We start from the raw sequence: 12928 nt of genomic DNA on the forward strand, positions 1-12928 counted from the left end.
TTAGGTCAGTGGGCAGAGTCCAGGGTAGGCCTGCTTATGTAGCCCTTCGGCTGGCTGTTGGGGCAAATCCCAGCACATTCACCATGTTAAGCACACAGCAAGAGATAAATTGGCTACAGGAGGGAAAGGCTTGACTTTGGGCAGCTGGCCAAAAGGACCAAAAAAAATCTGACCAAGCCAGTTCTGGGTGCTTGGCAACTCTGTCCCCAAAATGTTGCCTGTCTTATCGGAATTCTTTTGCCTTTCATCACAAATCCTCAGATTAGAATTCTTTTGAACAGGCAAGTGAATACATTTTGTACAGTGAGGAAAACAATCTGTGCAGTGAAAACCAAGTTTGTGCACAGTTGAACAGATGGGGCTTAATAAGGAACTAGGATGTTTCTTAAAATAAATAGAGGGGGAAATAATAATAAATACTCCCCCCACCCATAGTTTTCACTTTTGGTATGAAAACATTTTGGTATGTGTGTGCTCAGGGTTTGGGGGTGGGCAGGCAATGTGCTGGCCACTTACGCTGCGGGGCAGGGGGACTCAGACTCAACCCTGCACCTTGGATGTTTTCCCAAAGCAGGAACCATCACATTTGCCTCAAACTTTGCTTTAGATGAAATCAAATGTCATCCTAACAAGGTAGGACATTTCTTTTCAACCCGCCAAAGAAATTGTGGTGGTCTTATGTAAATACTTCTCTTTCCTTCCAGATTCCTCAGGTGTGGCCCCCAAGACCCAGCACCACCCAGAAAACAACACAATCCTGTTCAGTGGGGTTTTCCATTTTATTTGCCTTTCAAAATAAATAAAAACTCTAGATGTATTAAAAACAATAAACATCACATGAAATCATTTTTATAGGGCATCACGCACAGACCACACCAATTATTAAATCAATAGCACTCGAAACTACCCCACGGCCAATCAATTTGCATTCCATTACGTACATGTGTGTGTATCTACACACACACACACTCACACATTCTCTATATTTGGACATGCAGAGCATTCTCTATTCAAAAGGAGCAGGGCCTTAGCAACTTCTCTCCTGTGTAAGCCCCACTGAAATGAATGGGAACGGTACAGGAATGTGGTCTGTCTGAGTCAACCTTGGCTCTGAAGATTCTGCTAATGAACTCTATTGAATTATCAGTGGCTGTCACACTGTTGTGGAAATGCATTCAGGGTTTGTCCTTGCAATTAATATTCTGCTTCTGCATACCTGACAGCCTCTCAGTTCATTGCCAGTCTTTGCATCCCTGTAGGGGGAGGGGCATCAGATAGTCTTTGCTTCTGGTTTTATCACCTTGCCCTCCATTCTTAGTCATGTTCACAGTTCTGAGCAGACTTTGCTTTTACCAGTGACCAGCTGAGCACCCAATTAGACAGGGATCTGTGTTTTTTATAACTGTGGCCACCTCTAAAGTGGAAGTGGAGGAAGTCTACTGAAAATACCAATGCTGAAAGCAGCAAGGTTGGAGACAAAAGCAGGAGAAAGAAACAGGGTTCTGTTCCCCTTGCCTACACAGTTTTTTTTTAAAATCAGATACTCATTTTAGACATATATCTATAAATATGCACACGATCCCTTCACTCATCTAGTTCCAAATGTCTGAAATTAGAACATTTCTCCCTAATTTCTTTACAAAGTCTTTTGAAACTCAGAGGCTAGGATCCAAAAATCTGCACAAGGGTCCTTCTCCCAGGGATGTTTTGGCTTGCTTCTGCCACCCTCCAAATACCACATGACACACCATCTTTGGAACTTTCAGAAACAGTTTGTGATAAATTGTGGAGAGTTTGAAGAAAGAAGGCCAAAAATCCCACAGCGAATATATCTAAAGTAGATATTTGGATCTCAGCCAATTTAAAAACAAACAATCGGTACAAATGAACGCATCTTGATATACTTTATACTTGGATTATACTCTGAAGTTGTGTTAATTTTAATCTTGAAAAACTTTTGCAGCAAAACTTCAAAACAGCAGAACCAACGTCCAAAATTGGAACACTTCAACCAGTCTTGTAAGGCCCCGCAATCCCTTGTGGATCAGCCATTGTTGGCTGTACATTCAAAATATCCAGCTAAGCCTTCCTACTAATTGCACAATACACATTTTCTACTCTAGATCTCCACCTGCAAATCCTTGTGCAATAGCAATCATTTGCAACTGGATTATCCTGTGCGTACAAGCCAACCTAGTTGTGAATGATTGCTATAGTGCAATGATAGTGGAGTGTCTAACCAAAATTATGTTCCCAGGGCCAAACTGCAAGCAAACATATTTAAAACACAAGAGGGAGGTATTAGTTGTGAGGTGTGTGTGGGAGGGAGGGGGTGATTTGGAGCACGAAAATTGTAGGTTGAAAAGACAATAGTTATAACATGGTTGACGAACTACAGTGGCAATCCTTAGAACACTTTCGTGGGATTAAGTTCCACTGAATAAAATGGGACTTACTTCTTAGTAGGCCAGTTTTGGATTGTTCCTTATGTGCAGTTTGGCCCTGAGACTGGATACAATAAGGAGAATGAAGACATAGATGGAAACATGCAACTTCTATATATGATCAACTCCTCATTGTTTGTTCTGTCCTTCTCCTTCTGAGTACTTTAGCATTCCAGTGAATATACTACAGAAGTCATCCCCACATATTTTAAAAAATAAAACAAGAAACAACAAAAACATCAGTTGACTTTACATGTATCAGTCAATGGATACCATTCAGAAAAAGGATAACACGTTTTATGGACAGTTGTGATCTTTGAACTCAAGTTTTGTCAGCTTTGACAAGAACTGATAGAATTAAAACCATTGTTGTGAATGTTCTAACACCAGTAGATTCACTTGAAGGTTTGTCCCTCAGAACAAGCCACAGGGTTCACTTTCTGTGTTACTCCAGCCCAAGTTTGGAAATCACAGTTTGGAGGAACAGTCTGCCTAGAGACTCGACAAGAAAGGCAGACTATAAAGGAAATAAACAGACAAACAAAAAAAGGGGGAGAATTCTTGCTGTAGGAATCTCTTGGGACTTTTTCACATTCATGTTTTTCACATTCAATTTTGCTTAAGGTCAAAAGAGTCTTTTAAAAAAGGGGCCAGGTAATTGCAAAGGTATTACATTCCTTACTGTAGTACTAAAAGAGTTTGAGGACAAACTACAAACAGGGCAGTCACTGATGACTCTAAAATTTACAATCTAACAAGATAAATGGTTTGGAGGAGAAAGAGGCAAAGAAGAGATCTCTAGAACATCACACCCCAGTAATCGATCGCAGTACAAAGGCTTCCAAAGCTGCATTTCACATCAAGTGTTTCAGACCTGGGGAGACTTACAGGGCTAAGGAGCCCTGTCATCCATTTGTCTGGTACATCTGCCCTGGAACCCTGCACCTTTGACCCCAACATACAACCAGGGCCCTGACAGACCTGGAAACTGTGCTGAGGGGGGCTGGGGGGTGTCTGTTATACAGCATTTTGTACTCATGACGCTTCATGATGTTTATGTGGACTTGGCAACATCTCCCAAGAACATCCCAAGTCTGAAAAACCAATTGTGAGAAGCAGCCCAGAGTGAAAAAGGAACTAACCCTTCTTCTCCCTTGTGAGGAATTCTTAGAATGCTTCCAGCCATTCTAGTTCCTGGGTGTTGCTTTGCCCACCTTCTCATCTCCAGACTCCTCCTCCTCTGCAGACTTGGGTTCCCCTGAGATCTTGGCTTCCTCAGAGCCGTCTCCTTTCTCCTCCTTCCTGACAGTTACCATGCTGGTTGAGAAGCCCTTTAAGCCGGACAAGGGACTTGAGGAGAAAGGATAGCTGAGGCCGAACGTGGTGGTGGTGCTGCTGCTGACAGTGCTGAGCCGAGTCTCTTCTCCTTCCAGTAATTTTCTACAGGGAAAAGACAACAAAAACATCACACAAGATGGCTAAAAAGACCTCAGGCAAGCTTTCTAGTGTCCACCTCTGAAATTTCAGAAATCTGGCCAAGGTCAGAATGTCATCAAGGTTACATAAGCCCTGAAGCAACTGGAAGGGGGTTGCAATTTGCAGAGGACAAGGTGGCACTTGGGAAAGAATAATTTATTCCTTTCCGGGCCACCCACTGCTGCCTTTTTCCCAGCTGGGGCACATGTTTGGGCATCAAACAAGGAAAGCAGTTGGCAGGGAGAAACCAGGACATTTCCCCAAACCACTGCATTGCCTGCGAATTATGCCCATCACTGTATAGCTGTTTGGTGGAAACCAGGTTCCCTCTCATGTAACGGCACATCAAATTCCACTGTTAAGAATGTGCCTAGATGAGGTGCTACCTCCACAGCAAACAATGAAGCTTTTCCTGGACTGGACTGGCTCAGGCTGCAGGTGGGGAAATCTCCTTTCTGTGGTCTCTCTATGAGAAAAAAGTATTGATTTTATTTCTACCCTGCCCATTCACCAAGGAGCTCAAGGCAGAGACAGTACAGGGTCCTGGCCCTATATTTTATCCTCACAACAACCTCGTAAAGTAGGTGGGACTGACAGTGTGACTGGTCTGAAAACACCAGGTGCACTTTGTGACGGAACCTGGATCTCTCCCTGGGCACAGTTCCACACTCTAGCCACTGCACCACACTAGCTCTTCCATGCCAAGTATTTCCCTGCACATCATGAGAAAGGGTTCAGCCTAGCTCTTCATTTTCAGCAGGCTCATGCAGAACTTCCCAATGGATTGTGCCTACATTAATCGCTGAGAAAGAAGGGTGCCATCTGGATTATCTGTTCCCACCACCAAACCATCCTAAGCTGGCCTTCCCAATGCCCAAATCTTAAACCCATTTAACAACATATAAGCAGCAAGGCTATCTCTTCCCACTCCATCTCCCGCCATGGATCAAGCACAAGAGGAGACAGTTTCTTGGAAGGCTTCACCGATATGCTGCTATTTCAATATCCAGGGCCATCTTCACGTTCAGCAAATCCTGGTACTCCCGGAGGTGGCGAGCCATCTCTCCCTTGGTTGTTCTCAAGGCATTTTCAAGCTGGCTTATGGTCTCCTGAAAACACATCATTGAATAAAGTGGTTTAAAGGGTGATACAGCACAGAACACAAGAGTCTGATGATGAGCTCTTCCAATGCTTTTTTAAAAAATGAAATACAGCCCTGGGAGAGCTGCTGATTCGATCAGGACAGTATTGAAGAGTGAGCACAACTTATGTTTCTTACCTCTACTGTCTCTCTGAGGGGGCTCGAAGCAGGAGGTACCACTTTGGCCATTTCGTTACCAGCACTTTATACAGTCTGTACTGATCTACCCCGAAAAGCAGCACTGAGGAAGGAAAGGATGCTTAAACCCTCTCTCTGCCACCGTTGTCGAAATCACTGTCCCTCCCAAGCTGTACTTCCTTGAAGGGATAAACACAGGAGCCTATGTAATCACCACCATCACACATCCACACTTTGCTGTAAAAGCCCAAGCTTTGAGTAGTACATTCTTGTTTCAGTTCCTCCATCTTCAGCCCTTATCATCTCCCTGCTTATGACTTCCACTCTTCCAGCTCTTCAGCTCCCTAAAGTCTCCCATTCCATAAATATCTTTGCCCATTCTTCCCCTGCCAGGTTTGGATTGATATCTGGGTGAGCAGATGAGGGGGACTGCAATATCAGCAGCTTTGGCCACGAGCAGCCACAGCACACTAAAACACCCTCTCCCTTGCCAGGTGATCCAAATTCTGTACCAAGAGAAATTACACTCTGCAACCGGCATAAATCTCGCGCATTTCATGTGTGTGTGTGCGTACGTGTGTGTGAGAGAGTTACAATCTTGTCTAATCCATTCTGATTTCTGTTCCACCAGGCATATGGTTGATGCTGGGTCTTTTTGAACCTCCCTGTCAGTCACCTAGAGGAAACCGTGCCCCCTGCAAAAAAGTATCTACTACCCATCCTTGTTAAATACTTTTGGAGATAGTTGGGTGGTAGTTTTCTGGAGAAATCTGCTGCTGCGTTTTTAAAATCTGCTGCTATATTGTTTTGCTGTATGTTTTAAAATATTTAGGTGGTTTATTGATTTAAAAGTTATATGTATTTAAATTATTATACTAATTGTAATCCGCCCTGAGCCTGCTGATGCGGGGAGGGCGGAATTTAAATAAAATAAATAAATAAGTAAAATTTTGCTAATCCTGTTGAGGGAAAAAGATCTGTATATGCTGTGAAACCCCCCTGGCTTCTGAATTTTCACCAGACTCCATCCACACATTTTAAGCCATGAGAGCTAGTACCTTGCTTTTTCTTTCCAATGAAATACACAGCCATGGTCACACCACAGCCATCTGCCCCTGCCCAGATTCAGTCACCTGCATGTTCCGGATCTCCTCGCTGTTTCTCTCCTCCGCCTCCTGCAGCTGCCTCTCCAGGGACTCGTTGGCACTGCGCAGGGCCTCCATCTCGATGTTCCGGGCTTGCAACTGGCGACGGTACTCTGAGATCTCTTCCTTGGCCTGGCGGATGCTGTCGCTGCTGCGGGCTGCTTCTTCACTGAAATTGGCAAACTTAGATTTGTACCACTCCTCAGCGGACTGCTGGTTTCGGGCAGACAGGACTTCATACTGAGTACGGATCTCTTTCAAGGCTGCTGTGAGGTCTGGCTTGCTCACATCTATCTCCACAGAGACCTAGAGAGGAATAATACAAAGAAGATCATGTTAGGAAAGTCATTCACTTCCCCTTAGCTCTCAGTGGAATGCTCCAGATAATCTGCTCTACCGTTACTTTTGCTATTTGGAATGTGGATCAAGCCCTCAAACTGACTTACTAAGAAAATTAAAAACAGACAAGGAAAAACACTTCTTTATGCATAATGCATAAATGAGCTTATGGAACTCACTGCCACAAGATGAGGTGACAGCCACTAGCTTAGATAGTTTTGAAAACGGATTAGACAAGTTCACAGAGGATACCATCCAAAGCTATTAGCCACAACTGCAACATGTGCTATAAAGAGAGACAAGGCATCTCTGAATGGCAGAAAGTCTTTTTCTTGTTACATTGGCTTGCTGTTGAACCAAAAAGCCACCAAAATATCATTCCTGGTATTGCTCTGATTTGACAATAGGGTTTGAATACCAGTTGCCAACCATTCTGGCAACTGCATCAGGAAGCAGCGTATGAATAATATTTAGTTTAATTAATTACTTCCTTCTGCTTCCTCAAGGCAGATGGGGGGGGGTAATTATTACTTTTGTTTTTGTAGTTAAACGGATTAATTAAAAAAAAAATTAGTACCATACTCGCACAATTACAAATTTAACACCCCCACAATTAATTAATCGTTCTGGTTATAAAGACAAAATAACTAACACCCCCCCCAACCCAGAAGAGGATTAATTACTCAAACAAAGATAGAAAATGATTAATTAGGAAGAGAAACTGAAGTCACTTTAAAGCAGAAACAAATTATAAAAGGCCAGTTCTGGGAATCTTCCATCCGACAGAACAGCCTCCTGCCGCTGCTGTGCTGAAACTGGGAAAATGACCATAAATCAGATCTAAAAACATGACAATTCTGTGTATGATGGGTTGTTCACAGCGTTAAGGGAAACCTCAAGAACAACATACACAAAACATGGCAATTCCAGCTTAAATAGCTGTGTGGACTGGGGGACTGGCTGGGCAGGTGCCCTCTGGGAAGCCCCACCCCTAACTTAGCAGTTTTAAAAATAAATTTTCCTATTGCACTTGATGTGCGCATAGGTAAAAAGCATGCTCGTCCCCTGCAGTGTCACCCAATGTACACTCGCCAACAGAAGCCCTTTGACAAAAGTAATGCATTGCAAGTGCTCCCCAGAAGCCTCAACTGGCAAGATTTAAAGGGACATTCCCCCCTCAAGGGCTGTTGTGTGGGGGGAGGCAAGATAAGGATCTTGTCCCCCCCCATCAGAACAAAAGCCCTTTCAAGAAATGCTTATTTAAGTGTCAAACTAAATAAGATGAAGCATCTTTTAAATGTAAATCTCAGGCATACACAGTTGGATTAGGGCTGCACAGAGAAGGGAGAGTTTAAGCATCTTGTTTCTGTACGGCTTTGCTTATCTGAACTGCCCCCTATGCTGCCGTGAGTTCTACAAGGGGGCGGGGGGACAGAACGGGCAGACTTATGCCCTCCAGAAGCCTCAGTCTTCAGCGTAGCGGCAGGATTTGAGTTCAGTGGCACCTTAGAGACCAACAAGATTTTCAGAGTGTAAGTTTTTGAGAGTCAGAGCTTCCAGTTGTGCCAGATCTCAGAAGCTAAGCAGGGATGGTACTTGCATGGGAGATCACCAAGGAAGATGCTGCAGAGCAAGGCAATGGCAAACCTACCATTCTCACTTGCATTGAAAGCCCCTTGCTGGGGTCACCATGAGTAGGCTGTGACTTGATGGGACATACTTACATAGACATAACAAGGACAGCCAGGTTTGTTTATTCATATCTAACTCAGGCTTGGGCTGACCTTCCTCTACCCTGAGGTAAATCGTCAACCTTACCAAGCATATGAAGCTGAATACTGGACTGGGAAGCCTTTGGTAGCGTGGTTGAGGTTTAGCTTCAACCTTCTTTCTTGTCCCACCCTTTGGAACCGTGTAAGTGGTATGGTTACCCAGCCATATCTAAGTAGGGGAAAGATCAGGGGTTTGTGCTTGCTTCCCTTAGACAGGAACACAAGGCTTAGGAGATTCAAAATGAAACAGAAGGTCTATTTAGAAGTAGGTAAAATAAGAAGGCGTGCAGGCAGGTGTTTAAACTGAAATAACTTAGTGGGTTTTGAATTGAATACTTCACTAGTACGAGGCACAAAACACTTGGTGTGGTTCTTAAGTTGCTGACTTGTATGAGAGCTGTTGGTGTTATCAGACTAAAAGATGTTAAAGTGAGATCTTTCTGAGGTTGGCACTCCTTCACAAGTTAGGTGCTCCAAGTTAGGTGCTCCAACACCTACACAGCACGGCTACCCCTTTTCTGCAGACCTCAAGGTACTCCACTGAGTCAAAACCCTTCTAAGATACTGGGCAGGAGTTATAGTTATGCCCTAGCCATAACCCTGTTTCTGACGCCAAAGGGAAGATGCCAGTCTACCCTCTTCCTTGGCCCACTGCAATTCCCAGATCTCTTGTGTCTACACAGAAGTGAGTGCTGTCTGTCCCACTTTAGTCCAAGGACTAAAAGTGCTTCATGAACGTTATGATTTCTCTTGTAAGAAGCCAGGCTCCAACTCCTTTCACTGTTTCCTCCAGCTGTCCACCCCTCCCTCTGATTGCACCAACTGTCATCTCAACATTCCATTCCCAACTGCCATTTCAGGCTAGCCACAAAGGGGGGGGGGCATGTCCATCATCCTCCCCTCTTTACTGCCCGGCAATCCCAGCATTTGAAGCTGAGTCCGTCACATGTCTAAAAACAAAAATGGGGGAATGTCTCGTCTTTATAACACTTCCCACTTCCCCTTGCTGTGCTCGACTGGCTGAAGCATCTCCTCCTGCCCTGCTCACTGAAGGGCAGTCTCACCCTTCAGCCGCCCTGAGCCCATCTGTGGGGAGGGCAGGGCATAAATCGAATTAAATAAATAAATAAATAAGAGAAAAATGCAATCTAGTAAGGGAAGAGGAAAGTTCAGTTTGCCACAACTGCAAGCATAATTTGCAGCAAAAACTCAAGTACTAGCCCTCCCCACCGATACCTTTTGATTAGGCAGTCATGTGTGACAGCCCTCTGAGATGAAGACCTTTAAAAGCCCAACAGCCAGAAAGCCTGCGGTTTTAGATCAGGAGGTTTCATCCCCCCCACCCAGGGTACTACTTCTGCATTATGAGCCCTTTTCCTTTCAAGGAAAAGAGGAGTGCCACTGCAGGCGCACCAGCTCTTCTTGTGGGCAGATGCCACAAGCAGGAAACCTGCAAAATAGGGAGATGGTTGAGAGCAGCAGAACAAAAGGGGCTCCGCAGGCACATGGCTGGAGCTTCACGCAAGTGTCAGGTAGCTGTGCTTTGCCTCTTCTCCCTCTGAGAAGAAAAGTCCGGTCACGGTCCCTTTAGACAAAGAAGAAAAAAGCCCCCCGGAACTTCCTCCAGGCATCTCTGGCCACCTATTCCCAGGCCAGGCAAACCCCACCGAAAGCTTTGCCTGCCCTTTCTGCACACATCAATAGAGACCTTGACCTTGACTCCAAGGCCACTGATGTGCTGCTCCATAAAAGCAGCATCAATTCACAACAAAGGCAGTTTGAAAAAAACCAAGGCTGACTCTAGGTGCTTACTCTAGGGGGCAATAAAATGCTGCCCCCCTCTTTACTGCTTTGTCATATGCAGAACACAATCAATGATCAAGAAACTATTTTCTCCTTGTCATTTATCTGACATGTCATTTCCTGTCCTTTACACCAGTATCTGTGCCATGAGCAGCTGATAAGAGACCAGACGCCTCTCTCCTTGTGTACCCAAGAGCACATCCCATCCATCCATCAACTGGCAAGCTGCCGAACTGCCTGTCGGTACCTCCTCTAGAACAGCAGGCAGCATCTCTCTGTCCAAGTCATATGAATAGTCAAGGCAGCCCCGTCCCCAAATTCTTCCATTGCAGATGGCTGCTTGATTTGCCCAGACTGCTAGACCAGCCTGGCATCTAGATGACATATAAAGGATCACATTTCATACAACAATATAGCCCTACCCCGTGGATGAAGGATAATGATTTCCAATGGTGAAAAAGCAGGAGTGAAACCCATGTGAGGTCAACTCCAAACAAAGGGTGCCAAAGAATGAGAAAACTAGGTCAGAAAAATAAACGTCAGGAGCCCCAAGGCACATTCAGACAGCTCCAATGTGGATTCAGTGTGCCAAAATTTAGCACATATATATGAGAGGGCATGCCAGCACCTGAAAAATGGCAAAGGCACACACAATGCCATCCTAAACAGAGCAGCACTGTTCTCAGTTGACTGAAGATTATGGGCTTGGAAGGGTGCAGTTCTGCTTAGGATACCACTGTACACTGCTCAAACAGTTACAATGCAAGATCGAAGTGTTAGCTCAATGGGGCACACCTTTAAACTACACTGTCCCACTGGTCCCCCCCCCCAGCCCTACCCCCAACCATGTCCTGGAGGAGAAAAGGATGCTTTTTCTGGAAGGCTTTGGATTTTTGCACTGCATCTGCCACTGGAAAACCTGGGGATGGGCCACATGGTCATGCCCTCAAAAGCAAGGCTGATCGTATAGGGGTGTGAAAAGATGCACCTGCTAAATAATCTCTCTTTTGCACCCTTTGGAGATCAGCGGCGGGGCGCGGCGCCGGCTATGTGCTAGGCGGACCTTTCTCACGCAAAGGAAATACAACAAAACTTTGTCCAGGTTCCAGGAACGTAGGCAGCGCCAGACTCGCCAGCGCCAGCCCACTGTGTTTCCAGCTGGCACGGCTATTAGTGCAATCCTATACAGTTACTCCAATCGAACAGGATAAGACAAGAGCAGCTCTGCACAGGATTGTACCTTAACAGCTCTTCTCCGACCGCCTGTCCCTAACATCTAGTTCCCTAAGACGCCGCGATCGCTCTCCACCGCTCTCTCCAGCAATCTAACCCTTCCCCTGCACCACGAGGCTCGTGACTATCACCACTCCTTGTGGCGGCGAGTTCCACAGACCTCTGTGAAGAAGCGATTCTTTCTGTCCGCCCCAAGTGTGCCGCCGATCGTTTACAAAGGGCAGGAGACAAGCGCCCCGCGCCTCAGCCCCGCCGCCTACCTGCGCCTCCTGGAGCTCGGCCTGCAGCTCGGCCACCTCCTCGTCGTGCACGTGCCGGAGGAAGGCGATCTCGTCGAGGAGCGCCTCCACTTTCTTCTCCAGGTCGAGGCGGGCGAGGGCGGCGCGGTCGGCCTCCTTGCGGGCGTCGCGCAAGGCAAGCTCGGCCTCCTCGCGGCGCTGCGCCTCGTGGGCCGCCTCGTCGCGCAGGCGCTGGAGGGCGCGGGCCAGCTGCTGGCTCTCCAGGGCCGCCTGGTCGCCGTCGTGGCGCAGCGCCTCCACCTTGGAGCGCAGCTCGCGGATCTCCTGCTCGTAGAGCTGCTGCAGGCGCGACGGCTCGGCCTGGCGCTGCCGCAGTGCCGCTGCCTCGGCCTCCAGCAGCCGGTTGTGCTGCTCCAGCTGGTGCACCTTCTCGATGTAGGTGACGAAGCGGTCGTTGAGGCCCTGCAGCTGCTCCTTCTCGTTGGTGCGCACGATCTTCAGCTCGTTGCTCAGCGCGCTCGACGGCGCCGCCGCCGCCGACAGCAGCACCTCCAGGTGGTCCAGCGAGCTGCTCGGCGCCGGCAGCCGCCGGTACGACGACGAGTAGGACGAGCGGGCGCCGCTGCCCCCGCGGGCGGCATGATGGGCGGTCCCCAGCAGCGACGGCGCCCCCGCTCGGCCGCCCCCGTACAGGAGGCTCCGGCCCGAGGACAGCCTCGACGGGGACTCGCCCGGGGCCTTCTTGCCGAAGGGCGAGGCTGGGAAGCGCAGGTCGCTGCTGTAGCTCATGTCGGGGGAGGTCGTCGGTGACGCAGCGGGCCGAACCTGTTTCTTTGGGGGGGCGCCGGTGGAAGTGGGGAGCGGGGCGGCTTTGTTCTTTTATAGATAGGCGAGCGCCAATCGCGGCGCTGCAGCAGCCCCCGAATTAAAGCCGCGCAGCCAATTGCGATGATGAGTGGGGGTGGCCGGAGGGGGGAGCGGGCGAGGAAAGGCGCTTCTTTCCACCCCCACCCCCGATAACCGCTTGATCAGCAAACCTTTGCCGGGAGCAGCAGCTGGAGCCGGCGTGTGCCTGGAGCCCTGCAGAGGGGAGGAGGCCTCGTGGCGTCCCCCCAGGGGCTGCTTGGCAATGTAAGGAAGGGGAGGTGCTCCTTGATATCGTGTGGAAAAGCAAGAGAGGAGAGCTGTCACCAGGTCG

General features: G+C 47.6%; 1 protein-coding gene across 1 annotated transcript; it reads right to left on the minus strand.

Annotated features, from left to right (window-relative positions):
- Positions 1–778: 778 nt before the first annotated feature.
- LOC129342696 (low molecular weight neuronal intermediate filament-like) lies at positions 779–12519 on the minus strand. Its single transcript, XM_054998593.1, has 4 exons — positions 11752–12519; positions 6333–6650; positions 4905–5029; positions 779–3884 (listed from the first exon to the last, which is right to left on the minus strand). The coding sequence occupies exons 1-4, from the start codon at positions 12517–12519 to the stop codon at positions 3632–3634; spliced, it is 1464 nt and encodes a 487-aa protein (XP_054854568.1). The 3' UTR covers positions 779–3631.
- Between the last annotated feature and the right edge of the window lie 409 nt (positions 12520–12928).

Source organism: Eublepharis macularius, chromosome 14 (assembly GCF_028583425.1).
Source record: "Eublepharis macularius isolate TG4126 chromosome 14, MPM_Emac_v1.0, whole genome shotgun sequence".
Lineage (NCBI taxonomy): Eukaryota > Metazoa > Chordata > Lepidosauria > Squamata > Eublepharidae > Eublepharis > Eublepharis macularius.